General features: G+C 41.3%; 1 protein-coding gene across 8 annotated transcripts in view; it reads right to left on the bottom strand.

The window, feature by feature from the left end:
- Nucleotides 1–771: 771 nt before the first annotated feature.
- The window catches only part of PAK3 (p21 (RAC1) activated kinase 3), a 245,185-nt gene continuing 224,371 nt past the window's right edge, over nucleotides 772–21,585 (bottom strand). For all 8 annotated transcript variants that reach the window (XM_057537891.1, XM_057537887.1, XM_057537893.1 and 5 more), the window contains 2 exons: nucleotides 6,318–6,455; nucleotides 772–2,959 (listed from right to left, as the gene is read on the bottom strand). In XM_057537891.1, the coding sequence (XP_057393874.1) occupies nucleotides 2,870–2,959; nucleotides 6,318–6,455 (228 nt within the window). In that variant the 3' untranslated portion in view covers nucleotides 772–2,869. The remainder of the gene's footprint in view (nucleotides 2,960–6,317; nucleotides 6,456–21,585) is intronic.

Genomic DNA, 21,585 nt, shown 5'->3' with positions numbered 1-21,585 from the left:
CTTGCTACAACATTAATGTTCTTTTCTTTCTTAAATAAATAATCTCTACTGTGCTTCTCACCCTTCCCTGACTTTCCCACTGCCCTATCCCTATCTCAGGACATTTTGGAATCAACATTCGACGATGTTCGACTTCAAAGATCTGGATAGACTCACCTGTGTCAAGATGAGCTAAAAAAAAAAATCCAGGGAAAGGGAATAAACTATTAACCATCTGGAGTCCAACTTGGTCAAGGATACCAAATGTGAATCCTTCAGCATCATTTTGGCAGGAGAAGCAGCTTCTTTCTAATACTTACTAGAAATATACATAACTCTCCAACACGGGGAAGGGTTTTTAGAAGCTGTTCTCATTTTAAAATTTACATAGATATAAGTTTGTAAGAGTAAAGCCTACTGGGATATATTATCATAAAATCTTGGTACAACGGGCTGTGGTGAAGTAGTACCAGGCTCCTTGTTGTTAATACGCTGAATTGAAAGCATAAAAGAGCAGCCATTTCTCTGCCTACAGCAACCTGAAGGATCACTGCTCCAGGTCTCCCCCCACCAAAAAAAGGCCTTCCTGACATATAAGGGATGCTAATAGATAACTAGGGCTTCCCAGCTAGGTTTGGGGCTCTCTCCCCTGGCAGGGTATAGTTATCAATGTACTGAATTCTATTTGCACCCCAGGTATTATTTCATTGAATTCCCTGGCACTATGAATGAAAAATTAAAAAAATACTTAATTTTAAATGAAATCAAAATTAAGGCTTCTCTCTCTCTCTCTCTCTCTCTCATTAAAACAGTGTGGCATTAAAATTTTCAGGCCCAGCCACTTTTTTGTGAAGTATAACATAGTATGCTTCAAATTAATATTACCATTTGATCTTTTCATGTTTGTTGTTTTATCCCACTGTGGACATTTTCGGGGCGGGGGGGGGGGGTCAAGCCCCTCCCAAATTTCATAGTCAAAGAAGACAATAGGAAATCCACCAGTGGCGTCATCTCCTAAACATAAACACGTGCACTATATGGTCAGCAGAAACTCTCTAAAGAAAGTGCTTTCATTTTAAGGAATGGATAGATGATTATATCGATGGATATGCCTAGGCAGAGAAGGAGAGAGGCCCACGGCATTGATCTCTTTCCCTCTCTTGCTGGATGTAGATAGGTTCTATTCAGATTCTTGACATACTACAAATCAAGAAGCCTTCTACTGCACAAACTGCTAGCTTTTCAAAGGCTTAGAGAAACAACTATGCAGAATTTATAAAATTGACAATACACTCGAAAGAGAAGTATATCCTTTTCTACGCAGACACCCTCCAGATATTTTTCTACTCTCAGAAGATTCAGGAAGTGGCAACTGTTGAATTTCTAATAAATTGATACACGGTGAAATACTAGTCAAATTTTCTTATTTTCCCCAAGCCACAAAAGGAATTCAGTTGGACTGATATTTCTTGGGGTATATGATTGCAAACCCAAATGCTTTTCACTGGAGAACTTCAAGATCTTTACAAACATGTTTTTAAAATTCAAAAGCCCAAAGGGCTAAGTATGAACACACCATATCCAGAAACAGAAATTGGTGATACATTGGGAAAATGGCCACAAGTACTTAGAGCCTAATGTTGACTGGGATGTAGTTTTCACTGACCTCCCATTTCTTACAGAGTTGAGTGCTTACAATATTTCTGTTCTCTAGATCTTTAAAAAAATTTTTAATGTTATAAATTGCCAAGATAAATAATTTTTATCAGCAGCAAATGTTGGTTAATGGGTCTGTTTCCTCCTCTTGTGCCTATTTTACAGTTACCTACATTCCACAAGGACAAGACAGGATTAAATTAGGTATTGTTATCTTTGTTTACTGTCCAACAAGGATTTCAGTATTGCATGCTTCTATTGTCTTCCTTTTGGCTCTTGGAGAAAGTCCCGTCTTTGTTTAAGTATGGTTTCTCCTATCAGGATTTCCTAGGTTTAAGACCTGGGCTCACCCAACTGGAGTGCCACAGTTTTGGTGTGTCTTTTTTCAGGTATCATGAAGATGAACGAGCTGGTTTATACAAATGATAAATCAACTACCTCTTAAGCATCATCATGAAAATGTGATAAGATTTCACCATTTGAACTTTATTTAGACATAAGAGTTTTTAAAAGCCCTTCCTGAACACACATATTCCTCTCTGCTTTTGGAAAATGTCCTAAAAGAAACCTTTTCCAATACAAATGCAGAAAAACAGGTACACAAACCGAGCCACCACTAAAAAGAAGAATAAAAAATTTCAACTCTATTAGGGCATGGACTTCCACATGTTCACACAGTACTTGCTCTGGGGTTTTTTTTTGTTTTGTTTTGTTTTTGTGTTTTTTTTGTTTTGTTTTTGTTTTTTACTTTCTTTTTTTTTAAAAAAACGTTTTGACATCTTTTTTTTTTTCTGGACATCTAATGACAATGCAAGTGAAAAACATCACATTGGGTAAGGAGTTTTGAAGGAGGTTCGAATGCAAGAGGGACTACTCTCTAACTTAAAAACAAACACAACACTATGAAGAGGGAGTGTGCATCTTTGAGAAATCTTTTTTCTTCAAAGTGAATGCACAAAATGAGGGGATTCACTACTGGCTCTTTCGCTTCACGGTAGAAGTGACCACTTTATGGCCACTTCGACATTGCTGCCCTGTTTGGGCTGCGATTCAGGCTTACAAATAAATTACATAATCTGAGGGAGTAGGAAAAAGGCTTATAAGAAGTTTCTATTCATTTGAAAGTTAAAGAATCCCCACCCCATTCGACTGTCTTTTCTTCCATCTTTCCTGCAGTGGAGTTTTATTTCAGTCTTACTCATGAGGGAGATGGTGTGGGGCAAGGCTTGCAGTCCTAGCGGCTGCTGTTCTTAATCGCTTCCTTTGCAGCGATAATCAGAGGAGTCAGGCTGGAGAGAGGCTTGGCTAATTTTAAAAATGGATGCTGCAAAAGGGAAAAAAAAAAGAGGAATTACTAGAATTCTTTCCTCCAACAAGTATATTACTTTACACTTTCAAGGAGGCTTATTTTCATTAAAATGTATTTTGTGGATCCAATTAAACATCATTTAAAAAATAGTGCCAGCTTTCATCCTTCAGATGTTTTTGGTCTTCGGTGTCATGAAATCTTCTGGAAGCTGACTGGCAGAGCTAGAAATTCAGAGTAGGGGTCTTGTAAAATCTCGCTGTGTTTGCAAGTCTAACTTTCTGATTTTCTTAAATAGATGAATTTATCTGGAGCAGCCCTCATGCTTAAAAAAGTGTATTCTGTTGACCACTCAAGACCTTAACCCTGAAATCAATGGCCTCCTAACTGCTCAACCCAATAGTGTGTCTCTACCATTTCTTTTTTGGCCCCTCTGCAGTGCTTCAAACAAGTGAATATCCCTTTCTTCTTTGAGATGTTGTTCTCTTTGGGGGCCTGTGACATTCTACTGTCTCGATTCTCTTCCACATACATGCTCACTGACTACTCCCTCCCTCTCTATCTTCCTCCCTGGTTTCACTTCCTCTTCCCACCTCCCAGAACTTGACTCTCATCATCTTCTTTTTCGAATTTAATTCCTTGGAGAGCTCATTCCTTTTCATGGTTCCAATCTCTCATCAAGCTTTATGGAGATGACTCCCAAATGTCCACTGTGTCACCTGATGTCTTTCCTGAATTCTGCTCCTATTTCTCCAATTGCCTGCTGGATATTTCCTTTTGTATGTCCTTCTGCCACCTTGAACTCAACATTTAAAAATGTACGTTCAAATCTACCAAACAGGGTACTCTTGTGTGATGTAAGCTACAGGGGCTTTGGAGTCAGAGCACCTAGGTTCAATCCTCTCCTTTGCTTATCGCAATGGTTAAATGAGGTAAGTGACAGTTCATCGTAAGCCACATTGAAGCCAATCAGCGTTAGCCACTGTAGTATTATCCTCTATCACTTCTGCTTTTGCTGAACTCTACCACTGGTTTGATATTCTGAGGTCACTTCTGTGTTCCTCTCCCTTATGTTCCACATGCAATCAGTTACCAAGTGCTTCCTTTTCAATGCCTTTTACAATTATCTCTTGCTTTCCCTAGGCCTAATCAACTTAATCCTAAATTATAACAATAACCCCCCCATCTTCCAGCCTCCAATTTTTTTCTATTGCTAATTCTTATTGCGTACCACCAGATTCATCTTCCTGAACAAAGCTTTCAGCAGGTGTGTCCCTCAGATATCTTCAGTGTTTCCCCACTGCCTACAGCTCCTACCCTTTAGCCTGGTGTTCAAGCTTCTCTACGTCCTGTCTCCTGCGGCTTTCCTTACTGGAACTCTTTACTTCAGTACACCGTCTAGTTTCTGTTCCCTTGAACCTTGCCTACATGCCTTTGGTCATGCGATAATCCTTCCATCTGAAATTCCTTCCCCCTTTCCCCTCAAACTATCTAAAACTGATCTGTCTTTCAAGGCCCAGCCGAACTCTTCCCTTTTCGCAGACATTTTCTGAATGCCATAGCCCATAGGTGTGCGTCTCTAATCAACTGTGACATTTACTGTTTGAACGGCCTTGGGTTGACTGAGTCTCTAAACAATCTTGCATTTTTTTCATGTTCCTAAGGAGACTGTGAACTTCTGAAGAGTAGGAATCATGCCTTTAACAGATTTGTATCACCCACTGCACTTAAGCCTTGCAAACAGAAGTTGCTCCATAAAAATCCACTTATCTCTGTCTTTTCTCAAGCCTTCCAGTGGTGTGAATGCCATGTATCTCTCTCCTTTCTAACCTCTAAAATGGGCTAGAGTCAGAGAATGGAGTTATATGGACTTAAGGTGATATACAGATTATAGCCTATATGTGTAAAAGGAGAAGATGCAACAAACAAAGTCTTCAATTTTCTCAAAATATCATTTTGCATCAGAAATCTGACTGGTTCAGATAAAAGTATTGTTGGGGAAGGAATTAACTGGATAATCGATTCAATTACCTACATAACTGTATAGCTACCTTCAGAGAACCTGTATCTTCATTCATCCTTGGACGAAGACATGATAGGAGTGTGTACCAGGATGTGTATGTGGGGTGGTGGGAGGGGTGAAAAGATGTGGAAATGAAGCACTCAAAAGTTCCAGGTTTTCATCTATAATTTGAGGCTGTATTAATGGGAGGATTAATAAAGGGCTATTTCAGATCTGACATTTTCGGGCCCCATGACAGCCTGTGAAATGCTCACAGGTAGCAGAGAAGACAAGGTGTAGCCTCCCCAGTTCCTCCAAATTGGTTTATCCCAGATATGATTTGGGTTGGGATGGGATATTTTCGCATGGTTGTGGCTGTCTCTGGAGGGAGTTCAGAAGCAACAGGAACTTTTTGTTGTTTGGCCTGAAACAGACTGAATCTATGGTTAATAACACTCTGCATGACCAAGGGTTATGCCTTTTGTTTAACTGGATTATGTGTTCAAAGTCAGGGAGAACGAGCAATCACTTTTCTTGGCTATTACAGATCTTTATCTTGTTCCCCAAGGAACAGTCAGTCCCCAGCAGTGAAGCTATATGTGTAATCCTGGGCATGCATTGCTTTACCAATGTAAATGCATTTTCTTTCCCTCTAAATTGGTTTGTGTGGAAGAAAGTCAGACAATCCAGGGCTCAAATCCACGTTCTGCCACTCAATAGCTGTGTGAGTTTTAATTTCTACACCTGCAACGGGGATAATAACACCTATCCTAGAGAGTTGTAAGAATTAAGTGAGATAACGTTTGTAAAGAATTTGGTATAAATAGGTACTAATTACCATCATATATACTAATCCCTGAGAGCCATGAAAAGGACAAATGGTTACAGAGGCACTCACCACTGGATGGTACTCACCCAGGCAAGCAGGTGCCTGCCATTTGGCATCACAAGCAAAGGGGCTTTGACCAGTAAAGCATTAGAGTAGCAGATGCCATGGAAATAATTGCATAGTTATGTAGACAATTACCTCCGGCCAAGAGCACCTGCATACAACATCCAGGGGCACAAGTAAAGTTTAGAACAAAACAGCAACACCAGAGGTTCACATTGTTATTTCCCTTGCAAAATAAGACTCCAGGAAGAATAAAAGAGAGTTACAGCTTGAACTCCCAAGTTCTCAGAAGAAAGGCAACATGCCAATCAATCACGTATCAGATGCATGCCTATACTTATGTGCCTGTGGTCTCAGATCAAATGGTTAGAGCCTAACTCAAACTAGACCTCTTTTGACAGCGCTCTCTTACTGTCACACATTGACATGGAAAAGCTCAATATAATGACTCTCTCTTTGTAACTGTCCTGTTTCATTGTCACCTGTAAAAGCTCCTTGGCAGATCCTCGCCTATCCACATCCATCTCAAGACAGCGATTTAAAAAGTCACGGAATACAGCAGACAGTCTCTCAGGATTCTGGAGCTCTGGGGTTCCATTAGTGGCTATCAGATATAATGCCTATAGAAAAAAAAAATTAGAAAAATCTATTCAGCATATACATATTAGGATCACGAGTTGGCATACAAGACAGAAATCCAATTTCTTCTGGTTTATATCCTGGGTCTTAAAAATTCCATTTTAGAGAATGACACTGACATATACTGCAAAGTTTCTGTAACATTTAGAAATGGTTACTCTTGGCAGTAACTCAGGTGACCGTGAGGTGCCCCACCCCCAAAAGCTTGGAAGTAAGGTTATAAGGCTGTCCTATGAGAGTTAAGCCAGTAAAAATCCATATATAATGAATGTGTGATTAACCACCTAGGAAATGAAACCAAGGGATCTGTGACTAAAGAGTTGAGGAAACACACACACATCCAATCATGTCGACCTAAGTATAACCTCTGGAAGGCACAGTTGCCAAGGTGATTGTAATTTACTGACTGTTTATCTTGATTGGAGAATATTTGTGAGCGGACCAGGGATGAACAGACTACGTTATGCAATCAGAGAAGTACAGAGAATCAGAAGATGGCAGTGCCTGGATGAGAAGTAACCCTTGGGGCCCAAGGACTCAAGTACTTTTATCCTGTGGCAGATGTATCCCTATAGATTTTAATTAGGTTCCCCATGAAAGTCTACCTATAATAAGAGAAAATATAAGAAAAGTTGACATTAATAATCTTGTATCCTACTGTAAAATAATAAGTTGCTAATATATCTCTGAGATCTTTGCTGTGGAAGGCCACCACTGAGAGATATCAACTCATGGTGTGCTGACAAAATCAAGGGCCCTGGCCTTCCAGGCCGAGAGTTGGACCCAGAACCATGGTTAATTCACGAAAGTAAACCCATATTTCAAAGGCTCCGCAGCCATAAAAAGCTGGCCATTCCTCATGCCTCCTCTAAGCAAACTATTCTAGAGCACTGAGTATGTATCAGGTACCATATTAAACACTGGAGATCCAAAGATGAATAACAGAATGCCCTACTTTCAAAGATGACACAATTTAGTGAAACTTATAGATAGCTACCATACAGTGAGACGAGCTAATAGAGAAAAACAGGAAGTGCTAAGTCAATGTAAGGATGAAACAATTTACACCAGCGCTCAGAGAAAGCTTCACAGAGGAGCTTGGCATTTGAACAGTCTTGAAGGCTAAATAGGAGTTTTCCTGCAGGTATTACCACCAGGGTTATGCCTGCCTATGCGACCAGACTCCTAACTATCATGAACACATGCTCCCTCTTGAACTTGCTTGAACTTCACAGCAAATTATCAGCCCCCTTTTCCACCGTGTCTCCTAATATTATTAACAAAAATATTTCTATCAAACTCCTTTCCCAGGCTAGTTTTCATCAGCTGGTGAGTACATCTCTCCTCCTTTCCAGAAACCTCCAGAGATGTACTTTAGAAAGGGTTAGAAAGGACCATTTAATCCAGTGGCTGTCAACTTATACAGCAGGCACCAGAATCACCTAGAGGGCTTGTTAAAACACAGATTTCCTGGGTCACCCCCAGGGTTTCTGATTCAGTAAATCTGCAGAGGGGCCTGAGAATTCGCATTCTAACAAGTTCCCAGGTGATACTGAAGCTGCTGGTTTCAGGACCACACTTTGAGAACTGGTTTACTCCACCCAATTAAGCAATGGGCTTAATGATTGATGCTTGAGACACCTGTCCTCACAAACCATCTTTGTTCCTGCATTAAAAGAAAATTGGTTACTGCAAATTACATTTGCTAACTCCTCCTAAAACTCTCTTATTTCAGCTGGCCACAATTCCGCCAAACTCTGCGTCCTTTGCTGGCTTTTTTCTGCCCTGTAGCCAAAACCAATCCTAAACAAACACATCTCTTTTTTCCCTTTCCACTCTCCCTAAGTCTGTGTGCATGCCATACTGTTTCATTTTCTCTCTTTTTCTTTTCACCATTCTTAGCTCAATACATTCTACTCCATATAACCTTGCTCCCCACAAGTACATATACGTCTCTACTCAAGTCCTTCTCACCTCTCTTCAATCCATGTACTAAGAAAAAGGTTGACAGGAAACACCCCAACATGTTAACAGTGGTTCTCTCTGGGTGGTAGGATTATTAGCGACTTAATTTTTTAAAACATATTTTTCAATTTTCCAAATTTTCTACAATGAACGCGACTGCTTTTATTATTTTTAAAAACCCTCCAAAATTCTTTAAAAAATAAAATCTAAAAAGCTGTGCCATCCAGTTTACACAAAAATCTTCATCTATTTCTCTTTGTCCTCCTAGGATTAAACCTGCTTTTCATCAAGTACTACCTCTTAAGGGAAACAAAAACCCAGACAATTTCTTTTCCAACTATTGTGTTCGTTTTAATTGCAACAGTATTATTTCCAACTAATTTCTACTGCAAAGATCCACACTTTCAGTTATATTATGGCTAAACTGGCCTTTGTGGACTGGCCTGGGAACGTACTCACTATGCATAATGCCGTTTCTATGGGAAAATGCACTCTGAGTTCCAAATAATTAACTTAAAAATGAACTTGTGTGTAAGCTGGGTCCTATCTTTGCAAAAAAGAAAATTGCTACCCAGTGCCCTGCTAATGAGAGACCAAAACAGTTGTAGGCAACACAACAATCACAGCAAAAAGCGTTTTCCTAGCAAAGTCAAGCTTTAGCTGAAGAAAGATCAAGGAAAATCAGTCTAGGCATGAGTTGATCACATTCTGGTTTTATCTGAGTTAGTGAAAACTCAAAGAAAATGGGCTGGCTGAGAAATTAGACTAGACTTATTTCACTTAGCATAATACCCAGCAAATCAGAAAAAGACAGATACCATACGATATCGCTTACATGTGGAATCTCAAAAATAAAACAAATGAATGTATATAACAAAACAGAAACAGACTCACAGACACAGAGAACATACTAGTGGCTACCAGTAGGGAGAGGGAAGGGGGAAGGGGCAAGATAGGGGTAGGGAGTTAAGAGGTACAAACTACTATGTATAAAATAAAAAAGCAACAAGGCTATATTGTACAGCACAGGGACTATAGCCAACCCTTTATAATTATAAATGGAGTATAAACGTTAAAAACTGTGAATCACTATGTTGTACAACTGAAACTTATATAATATCGTACATCAACTATACCTCAATAAAAAAAGAAATTAGACTAGAGATTTCCTTTACAATTGGTTGCTCCTTGAGTAAGAAACCCAGATTCATACCCGACTTCTCCTTCCTCAACTGGAAACCTTCCCCTCCCCCAACCTTCACTCTAATCAGTCTAGTAGCTTCTGTTCATGCAACCTTTAGAAATGTCATTCATACCCATGCACTTTCCTCTATTCCCACTGTCTCTGCTAAAGGTTGGGTTTCCCTCAGACTGTTACGATAGCCTCCCAATAGGTTTTTTCTTACTCAAGCCTTTTTATTCTTCAGTCCATCTTCCTTCACAATCTATCTCATCTTTAATGTCATCATGGCATCCATTTTTCTGCTTTAACAATTTCTGCTGGCTCCCTATGGTCCACAGATGTGGTTTTCAAACTGGACTCTCCAAAATTCCCCTCAAGAGCAGCTAAGTGGGAAAAGGGGTGGGAGAGGGAGATGTATGTAGGGATTCTAGGACCCTGCACCCACCCATATGTGTTTCAATCAGAGAAATACTTCTTTTTTCTTTATTTATGCATGCTTCCAAGCAAGGTTTAATTTGAACCAAGGGATCACTATAGTTGTTTGAAAACACAGGACGTAGTAAAGATTCCTTTGCGTGGCATACGTAGTAAAGATTCCTTTGCGTGGCATACGTAGTAAAGATTCCTTTGCGTGGCATACGTAGTAAAGATTCCTTTGCGTGGCATACGTAGTAAAGATTCCTTTGCGTGGCATACGTAGTAAAGATTCCTTTGCGTGGCATACGTAGTAAAGATTCCTTTGCGTGGCATACGTAGTAAAGATTCCTTTGCGTGGCATACGTAGTAAAGATTCCTTTGCGTGGCATAGGTAGTAAAGATTCCTTTGCGTGGCATACGTAGTAAAGATTCCTTTGCGTGGCATACGTAGTAAAGATTCCTTTGCGTGGCATACGTAGTAAAGATTCCTTTGCATGGCATAGAAGGTCCTCCATGATTTGGTCCCGCCTCCCTTTCTACTCCTCATCTGTTCTCTTCTCACCCTAGAGCCCTGCTTTCCCCAACTCCACATACGTACACACATTGGCCAAAGCTCACATACTATTCATGCCAATTAGTTCATCATTCCCATAGTAAGAATTGCTCTTTTATGTCTGCCTGAAATGCTGCTCCCGTAACTGCCTAGTAAACTTCTACTTGCCTTATAATTTCTATTTCAAATGGCACCTCCTTTTTAAAGTCTTCTCCATCGCTCCCAGATGGATACGGTGAATAACCACCTCGATTTTCTGGGGACTGTCCTGGGTTTTACTACTGAAGGTCCTATGTCCCTCAGTGCCAAGCAAACTGGAATGGTGGTCACCGTGCAGATAGAGTTAGTCCTTCCCTCCTTTGAGCTACTACAGCCCTTTGTTTATATGTCTGTTTTCACATTGTAGGGTGAATACTTGTTACTTGTTCACTGGTCTGTCTTCCTGGACTGTGAAGGTAGGAACTGTGTCACAATCATCTCTGGATTTTATGGCAACTGGCTCAAAATAGGTGCTCAATAAATGTTTTTGTTGCTAAATGAAATGAGAGCCAAAATGTATAAATAAATCTAATTGAGCTGGGAATATGACAGACTTTACAAAGTATTAAAGCTCAGAACCTAAAGTGAACTAGTAAACATATAAGAAGATATACAGAGAATGACAAAAACACCCTTTCTGAGTTGAACAGGCTTGGCATGTGGGAACTTCTGACTACCCAACTCCTCAGTGTGGGAGAAGGAAGAAAGCTCCATGAGCAATGTAGGTAAGGGGATGACATCAAAGAGAGGGAAAGCTGGAGAAAGAGGTCCACAACATGGTAATCTGCTGTGGGCAAACCCAGAGAGGAAGCGGAGACAATAAGTTCTCTCTGGAACTTGAAACATAGCAACTTAGTCTTCTCTGACTGATCGTGAACAGAGAAGGAGCTCTTGATTTTTCTTCAGCTACATCATTAAACAAGGTCTGTTTAATTCTTAAGGTGAGGCAACATAGGCCCCGTGACCTTATTTATAATGTTAGACAGACAACCTTTGGCCAGAAAATGGTGACTTTCTTCTTTGTGATACACACATTACCTAGAAGTTTCTGGTGTTCCGGAATTTTTAATAACTCTATATCACTTGGCAATAACACACAAACTTTGCTGTTTTCTGCGGACCCTGATGTGCAACTAAATTTACCTTAGTACTCAGAGAAAACGACTTTACCCAGTTGGAGGAATAATTCAATTTACCTTATTGGCAATTTCCTCAGTTAAAAAAGATCAAAGTGGTCATCTTAGAAGTTACCACATTTCTCCAAAGAAGTCCCAAAACAATCTATATGTACCCAATAAATTTTCATTAAGGCAGTTTTGCAACTGGACTAACCATTTAATTAAAAAGCTTCAGTCTGTGACTTCAGTTCATTTTAACAGTTTATAAAGTTTAGGTTAAGACGTTAGAAGACAAACCAGGAGACTTAAACGGAAATGTGTTAGTAACCCTGAGAGGTCCCGGCACTGTTATAAAGACTCCCTTTACAAAGAGGAGAGGGTGTGGTGTGAACATTTCTTTCTAAGTTGAATATTTGGGACTCAAAACACATTCTCCCATGGAAATCATGTTATACATGGTGAACAGGCTCTCAGCCTGGCCCATAAAAGTCTATTTAACAAATAATGTTGGGGCTTCCCTTGTGGCGCAGTGGTTAAGCATCCGCCTGCCAACGCAGGGGACACGGGTTCGAGCCCTGGTCTGGGAAGATCCCACATGCCGCGGATAAGGCCGTGCGCCACGGCTACTGAGTCTGTGCTCTAGAGCCCGCAAGCCACAACTACTGAGCCCGCTAGCCACAACTACTGAAGCCCACGTGCCTAGAGCCCGTGCTCCGCAACAAGAGAAGCCACGGCAGTGAGAAGCCCGTGCACCACAACGAAGAGTAGCCCCCGCTCACTGCAACTAGAGAAAGCCTGCGCGCAGCCAAAAATAAAAATAAATAAAATAAATAAATTTAAAAACAAACAATGTAACTATGAGACAAAGGGCTATTCATCTATATCTTAATATCTGTTTAAATACTGTTTTCATGGGAAATATTATTAGCTAGCATTTATTGAATGATTACTATTAGCTCACTTGATTCATACAATAACCCCCCCGAGTTATACTTGATTATGATCCCCAATTGACAAATGAAGAAACTGAGGGAGGTAGGGTTAATGTAATAATTTGCCCAACATCGCACAACTAGCAATGAGGGAGTCAATATCTGAATCCAATGACTGTGAGCCCAGAGTCCACACTCCTGACCACTACACGGCGTCACCTCCCAGTGTTCCCAGCCTCTGAGCTAGTAATTCTCGTAAGCAGAGGCAGACAAGGTCTCTTCAAGAGATGAGGCACACTGAGCATGCCCAACTCTATCTCTCCCTCTACCAGAGGAAATGGACCCCCTGGAGGTCAATTGTTTTCCCACTTACTTCGAAATGGGGAACAAAAGGCAGGTGCCCAGTTAGGCTTCATATTGTATTCACCAGTGTCTGTATCTATGTTGGGAGTTTATAAGCAGTGTGTCCTCTGGTTGTTGCCTGTAACCTACTGCTGTCCTGGTTCCTTTCTCATTTTGGAATTTTCAACTACCTTTGAGTGTTTTACGGGAGAGATTTGGCAATGAGTGACTTGACACCTTAGGACTTAGTTTACTCATGACCTGGGATTTCAGAGGTTAAAGGCCAGAGTGTGTTACTGCCTCTGATGTGTTTATGGATTTCATGAAAAGCCCTGACATTTCTTTCTAAGAAGAGAGTAAATGGGGCCAAATCTACAAAAAATGAAATTGCTATATTATAACTACCATTGTATTCCCTATTTTGACTTATTCAACCCAACGGTTCAGTGTGATAACTGAATAAGCACTGTGGCCTAACTTAGTTCCCTGCTTGTCTTGCATAGTAGCTCTCATCTGTCACCAAATTCTGCACGGGGGTAGGGGGCTCTGCTGCTGTTGAGCCTATTACAGATCTATTCCCTTATAGCTTGATGGTAAAGGTAATTAGGTACCACTGACTGATTAGGTCTTGGCTTAGCTTTAGACTGCTCCTTTCAAGCATAAAAAACTGGCCACTGTGCTTCCCTGGTGGTGCAGTGGTTAAGAATCTGCTTGCCAATGCAGGGGACATGGGTTCGAGCCCTGGCCCGGGAAGATCCCACATGCTGCGGAGCAACTAAGCCTGTGCGCCACAACTACTGAGCCCACGTGCTACAACAACTGAAGCCCATGCGCCTAGAGCCTGTGTTCTGCAGCAAGAGAAGCCATGACAATGAGAAGCCCGCGCATCGCAACGAAGAGCAGCCCCCGCTGGCTGCAGCTAGAGAAAGCCCGCGCACAGCAACGCAGACCCAACACAGCCAAAAAACCAAAAAAAAACAAATAAATAAATAAATAAATTTATTTTTAAAAAACCTGGCCACTGCCAGAAAATAAAGACCAGATGAGTCTGATAATGTACATGCTCATTCTAATCTCTCAGGATTAATAGTGCTTGTCAGGAAATGTGGAGCAGGCTACGTGTGCTCAGGAAGCCACCCTGGGCAGCCCAAGCAACACCCAAGGTTGAGAACCACAGGGGGTTTGGAAGTGGGGGAGGGGTGGGCATAGAGATGGAAAAGCAGGAAAGCAAAATGGAGCAGGAGGTAGAGGGGAAAAAAAGCTGGAAGAAGCAGAGGGAGCAGGAAAATACAGGACGAGGACTGGGGCCAAAGTACCATGGGGAGAGAAGGTGGTCAGTGGAGTGAAGAGGAAGAGAAATGAAGATAAAGGCTCAAGAAATCAGGAAGGTCAAGGGGACCCGATCCTAGGATCCATTCTGCTACTGCCCCATTTCTCCAGTCCTTCTCACATAAAACTTCTCAAAACATCACCTATATTTGGTATGTTGACTTCCTCACCTCCCATTTTCTCTTCAACCCACACCTAGGTTCTAGTTCCAAGATACCATTTACCGTAATACGTTTGTTCGTATCTCACTTCAGAATATTGGAGCAGGAAGGGACTAAGTCCCTGATTCTCTGGAGCTTTTCCAAATTACCATATTAGGATCAAAATCCAGCTGGAGTGTGATATGATCTGTGAAACATACATTACTGCTCACATAAATTGGTTTCAACTTCTGTTTTATATGCAGTTCATCAGCTGAACAGTTCTGTATACCATAACATGCTATTCTTCCCGATACACCCCAGAGTGTAGATCATGGGTCCCTGCAACAGCTTTATCACTCTTTTGCTCTTCCCTGGCTTCTCCCCAAGATTCCAGTCAGAGTGGGCTTGCCCAGTCCCACATGCAGCATGCTTTGCATCATGATCAAGTGTCTTTCTTGGTAGGGAAAGGCGGATTTTTCCACTCTAGGGAATACAGACTTAGTCACGAGATGATGACAGAGATGTATCTAAGCAGCTTTCTGAAGGTCACAACTCTGGAAGCACTCCTACAGACAACGCATACTCAAACCCTGGCCCTTCTGGCACTCAGGGAAGGCTGTAGCCTATCTACAGCCTAAGAATACAGAATCAGAGTAAGAGACCCAGGAGTTTCCCCTTTTATTTAACTAAATTTCATGTGGAAGCCCGATACAGAAAACAAGTTAAAGAGGAACTATTTCGATGGACTCAAGAGCCACATGACCTCCCCCCTGGGCCCCAAGGACCTCCATGGAATTCTAGGAGTCCACGGAATTCGTAGAGTCCATTGGTAACCAATAATCTTGTCGAATTCCATTTGTTTGAAACGATAAGGAAATGGAGGCCCAGCAAGAAGTAATCTATACAAGGTCAGGGAGCTCCTGACTGGCAGACCTGGGAACAGAATTCACTCTTTGACTCACATGATGCATACCGTTGGTTGAGACACTAGATAGTTCCTTGTCTGGTCCCGTCACATTCACTGGCCACACAGAGATGAAAAGTGCTGATGGATTTTGCCATCTAAGCAGTGGGGCAACGCTTTAAAAAAGAAGGAAGGGGACTTCCCTGGTGGCGCAGTGGTTAAGAATCCGCCTGCCAATGCAGGGGACACGGGTTCAAGTCCTGGTCCGGGAAGATCCTACATGCCATGGAGCAACTAAGCCCGTGTGCCACAACTACTGAGCCTGCACTCTAGAGCCCGTGAGCCACAACTACTGAGCCCGTGTGCTACAACTACTGAAGCCCACACGCCTAGAGCCCGTGCTCGGCAACAAGAGAAGCCACCGCAGTGAGAAGCCCGCACACCACAATGAAGAGTAGCCTGTGGAACATGTCATTTTAAATATATTGTAAAGACTCAGTTTTAATAAAAAGTTTAATATGAAGAAGAGTAGCCCCCGTTCGCTGCAACTAGAGAAAGCTTGCGCTCAGCAACGAAGACCCAACGCAGCCAAAAAATAAATAATGAAAGAAATTTATAAAAAAAGAAAAAAACAAAAAAGAAGGAAGGAGGAAGGAGGAAAGGAAAGAAAAGAAAAAGAAAGGAAGGAAGGAAGAAAGAGTGAGGAAGGGAGGTTGAGAGGGACGAAGGAAGGAAGGGAGGAAGGGAGGGGGGGAAGGAGGGAGGGAGGAAGAAAGCTACAGCAAAAAGGTCAGCCTGTTTTTGGTGATACTGTTAGAACGTTGGCTCTTGCAGCTACAGAGCTAAGATTGCCTTAATCAAGTTAACTTTCTCTGCTGAGAGGCTTATACAAGACACCTCAGAGTATCCTTTTATCAGAATGCAAAGGGTCTTCTAAAATGATGTTGCAACCAGGTTGGAAAAGGTATATTTCAAAATGATGACAAAGGTCAGAAATTATCTTAATTATCAAGCTAACCCTAATTTTCTTGGTGAAGTCATTTTTCATTGGCAAAAACACAGATTTAAAAAGCCATAGGATAAACATGTGAGTGGGCATTTCAGGGGCCAAATGTCCATCATCACACTCTGTGATTTGTCCATGTAGAATGAACATTGACTTCAACGGACTTAACTACTTTGTTATAGGTCTGGTACCTATTAGGGCAATGGGCATATGCATCCTTGGCTTATTCCCAAGCCTTGCTTTAAGGACACTGAGGAATGATAAGATAATAAACAGTAGGATAAGGGAATATCAGTCATGGCCAACAGCAGGTCCCTGGTCACCACATTTGTCATCTTTCTTTGCCTCCTCTTCGCCTGGTCAGAGTCTCAGATTTTCGTTTGCTGTGGAATCAATTTCTCCTTTGGCTGTCTTCTGGGTCATAACTCACCAGTGTGAACTGTCTGCTTCTGAAGTACAATCTAAATGAGACTTGCAGCTTTCCTATGGCTAGGTCCCATTTTCCTATGCTAAATTCCTGACAACCAATGATTCTTAAGAGCTGTCTATCTTTTGACAGGCAATATTTTTTCTGATTAAAAAGAAACCCTGTCACTGTTCTATAATTATTTTAGTTGCAGTTATCCCAACTCACCCCTCCTTTTAGGCATAGGTTTGCCCTCAAAGTAGGAGAAGTGTCAACAAACCATCAATAAACCTTGCTGTTCCATAGTGGCTTACGGAAAAAGAAGGGAATGCTCCCAGCTCTTCCTGAAATACATTCAAAACAATATTGACTGAGTGCTAGCAAAGTATGCTTGCTTCTCTGGCGCTCAGGAAGTTTATGTCTGACTTTAATTCCAAATGAGCACGCGCCATCAAACCCAGACATTCCAATCCACAACACAGGTTCCAGCACTTTGGCCCTTAGCTGCTGCTTTTTAGTTGCTAGAGATTCTCTTCTTCTGCTTAACTCTCTTCTCTAGACATACAAGCTAACCAGAATTTCCCCGGTTCTATAATAAAAAAGAAGAAACTAACATGTGTGTAGTGCTTCAAGTGTGGGGGTAGGGGGAGGAGGGAGCCTCTTAATGTAGACAACAGGTCTGAATTTACACTTCTGCCCTCCCTCCTCTCTGGCCATACAGTTTATGCACTCCTAATCATGAGTAGCCAGACTGATGGCTTTATGATCACCAATATGTGTTATGTACACAACAGCTAGCACATTGTAATGATGGACTCCATCTGCAGGAGAAGCAAAATTGAAAAAGAAAATGGGCATATTATAGAGGTATATACTGAACTAATGTCATTTCTTTTTTGACAGCGTTGCTGGAATGGTAAATCAAAGAACGCCAGGGTGTGTCAGCATTTCAACAAAGTGACTCATGATATTTTTTTTAGATGAAAAGGAGAAATGTGGGCAGAATGATAGCATGCTCTTTTCTGGTTGAACAACCATGCTCAAAGAGGGCTGATGAAGAACTGGTTTTCAATATAGACAGGGTTCTACAAAGGGCTTGCCACAGAGCTTTGTATTTGCTCTAGGCCTTGGTGTGGGAACTTGACGTCATTTGTTCTTGAGGCTCTACAGATGATTCCAGTGTCCAACCAAGGAGGAGAACCACTAGTACAGGATAGGTGGTTCACATACTCTCCTAAATACTACTCTTAGCCTTCAGATAATCTCTTCCTGATACCGATAACTGTCTTCCAAAGATCCAGTGTTTGATACGGTTTCACAGATGCTTAAAGCAAGGGTAGAAAGAGAACACTGGAAGTTCATCTCAACTAGGATAAAGGTCTGGAAAATTACACAGAAAAAGGGTTTCATCCACAGGGTCCAGGAAGGACCTCAACTGGATGTCACTGAGACGTTTCACAAACACCAAAATCCCTCAAAACCCATTGACAAGAACAGCCCCATTATGTGGAATGCCAAGTTAAGAAAGAGGCACTCTCTTAGTGCTGAGGAATAAAAACAACACCAACAAACCAAAGATTTGTTTTATGGAAATGATTGTGCCTCCTTATTTAGAATCAGGTCATTATAATCACAGGTTTATAAAAAGATAACTTCAAATTAACACAAAGGTTGGGGAGATGAGCAGTGTACCAACGTTTGATTTGCATATCCACAGGGGAAGTTCGATTTTAACTCCAGTCACTTTGGCAAACAAAACGAACAAGGCACTTGATTATTGGAGGCTTCACTAAAAATGTCCGTGGGTCACAGAACAAGGCATCCAAGGCCAATTACGTTGAGTGCAAAGACTTCAGTGAGGAACTTGTCTCCTCTCTGTCTCTGGAAGGGTACCAACCTCATAACATCGGCACAGTTAATAACTCTCTGACCTTTAAAAGGCATTTTATGAGCAAATTAGGTCAGTTAGTACAGAGCAATTTACATTAAAAAAAAATCCCAACCGCTTTATAACTGGGGGGAGGGGGGGAGTTGCTAATTCCTTGCATCAGTGGTATGTTAACAGGCAATATTTCAAGAGGGTTTGCTCAGTTCCAACGGACGCCAACAAAGACACAAAAAAAGCCACAGTGAAATGCAAACAGCCTTTGAATGTACAGCTCCAGATTTTACCTTTAACCTCTGCTGCTCAGTGTTACCTGTTCATGGTCATTTATACTAAACTGTGGAGGACCCTCCACTCCTCAAAGGGATGTGAGTATAGTCAGTGTGGAAGGGAAGTTCTTGGGGCAAGTGGGGAATCCAGTCTCCCTTCATGAATGGGTAAAAAGTATTCTAAGGATCCTTTCTCACTTTTCTATTGATATATAAATCCCTTCCCCCATTCTCCTTACAATGAGCTACACACTGTGCTAGGTGTTTACATGCATTATTTCATTTAGTTTTCACACTAACTCTGTAGGAGAGATATTGTCCCCATTTTACACACAGAAAACAGGCTTATAAAGGTTTTGAATGACTTGCTGAAGGTCACAGAGCTGGCAGGTGGTGGAGCCGAGACCCACCCAGTTTTGCTTGACTCCGTGGGCCAAATGCTTTTCATATCAACATGCTAGCCTTCACTCTACCACTCTGTCTCCCTTCCACTTCCTTCCTTTTTTCCTCCTCAAAGCCTAAAGAGGTGGATGAGTGGTGGTCTTGGAAGGATTTTAAAGAAAGAAGGGCTAAGCCAGTTCTCTTTTATACCTCTCCCAAAGTTCTGCGATTTTCTGTTTCCCCACACATGGCCTGGTCACCAGGATCCAAGAAAACCCAGGCTTCCAACAGGGTCATGGTAAATCTTTTTCTGTCCAATCTCTCCAGGGTTTCAGTGACTACATTTTTCAAATTCCAAATAAGGGCATATAGCCGGGAACATTGGCTTTCATTTAAGAGAACATGAGGACAACATATCTAAAATCAAAACTTAAAAGGTCCTTGTGGCGCCTGGCAGACAGACAGAGGGCCGGCGTCATAAGGACTTGGTGACTGAGTCATTGGAGGTTGATCACACATGGAGAGTAAATCTTTGTCAGTGGAATTCAACCGGGTGGTCTTTCTGATGAATCTTTGTGTTATAGCCTTAATGTAAGCTTCCTGAACCTGGTGTCTTGTTAATCTACAAGTACTTATTTAGATACAAGGCTGTGGATCCTAAGAGACAAGCTGTTAATTATTAGCTCTAATCCTAGGCTAGAAGATGCCCATAAAGATTAAAACTTGTTTCCTTTTTTCTAACGATTAACAGCCTAGCTGAAGAGCGATCAACTGTAATTGGGGAACGAAGAAGGTAATAAATGCATTACTGAGACCAGTTGCTTTACAGAGCCATTGATTTAATCCTTAAATTTTGCAGGTTGTAAATTACTCATTAGAAGGCAGAAAGCAAAATAGCCATAATCCGTTTAGTGCCTCCAAACTCCGAAGACTTAGAGGAGGAAATCCATGGAAACAAGAGACCTGATGCGTTCTTTCACTGCTACTTCTTAATGGGCAAAGGTGGTTAAACAATAAGGACAAGCCCATGTAATTATCCTGATGCGCCGGTCCATAGGTCAGGGGTGGGCTTGATTCAATTCATGGAGGGCTGACCCACAAACGGTGGGAAAATGCCCCTTCTTCTTCCACTCAGTCACATTGCACCTCCAGATTGTTTCATGAGACCAGAGCAATAGCCCATAGCATTCATTAGGGCATTCACTCCTATCTGTTATTTTCTAATCAGTGCCGGGATTAGGACAAGAGGCCAAGTACCAGAGAGAAATTAGGAGGGGGCAAGGAGGAGGCCGTCCCCCTCTCCATACACGGGGAACGCAGCTCCCAATTACAAAATGTTCAACTGCAAAATAACTAGATAATTAGCTTGTAGGTTTCTTTACATGTACAGAAAGCCACATATATTTGGCTTGAATATGGATCTTATAAGCTTAACGTGTAAACACTTAACCATTTACTAATGGTTTTTGTATACTAAGGGTAAAATTCAATTTCAGACTCTTAGTGGTAATGAAGCAAACAGTATGCAAGATGCCTTTGGCACTGGCATTCTGCATGGGTTTTGAGATCAGAATTTGAATCAGTGCGTACTTCCTTTTCTCAATAGTGTGATGCCCTTTATATATTGGGTATATAACACAGCTTCTGGCTCACCTTTAGGCTTTATTCAACGAAACAGCTACTGGCTCACTTCTGTACTGAGCAAGCATCTCTTTCATGCTCCTTTGCCTTTCTCCGAATAAAGATGGTGGTGGTAGACTCCAAAACGGAGCTTTTCTCTTCGTAGAAGTAACCAGACCGCGTAAGAATCAAACCTCTGATTCTGCAGTAGCAAACTGAGTTACCCAACACAAACGATTTCCATTCATTTTCTACTTGACAGTCTAATAAAGTTTGTGATTTCACCAGGCTGGTGCTGTGTCTATCTTGTGTTCCATTCACTACCCACCATGCTGCTGTTGCTTAATAAATCATTACTGATAATGAAACAAAATCTAATTAAAAAAATTATAGCTGTTCTGGAAATGTGTTTATTTACTTTGTTAAAGTAATTATAAAGTAAGTGTTTCCTAGATAGATCATTTAACCATGGCATGTGATAAAAATACTGTTTTCTTCCCACATCTTGCTTTAACAAAAAAAGCTACATTTTTTTTTAACAGCAGAAAGCTATACTAAAGAATTTTAAAGATCCCTGGCATTAGAAATAGTGATATCGAAGCATTTGAAAAAACTGTTG

Source organism: Balaenoptera acutorostrata, chromosome X, assembly GCF_949987535.1.
Source record: "Balaenoptera acutorostrata chromosome X, mBalAcu1.1, whole genome shotgun sequence".
NCBI classification, from domain to species: domain Eukaryota; kingdom Metazoa; phylum Chordata; class Mammalia; order Artiodactyla; family Balaenopteridae; genus Balaenoptera; species Balaenoptera acutorostrata.
The sequence above is the reverse complement of the archived record's forward strand: the minus strand, read 5'-3'. Positions and strand labels throughout refer to the sequence as shown.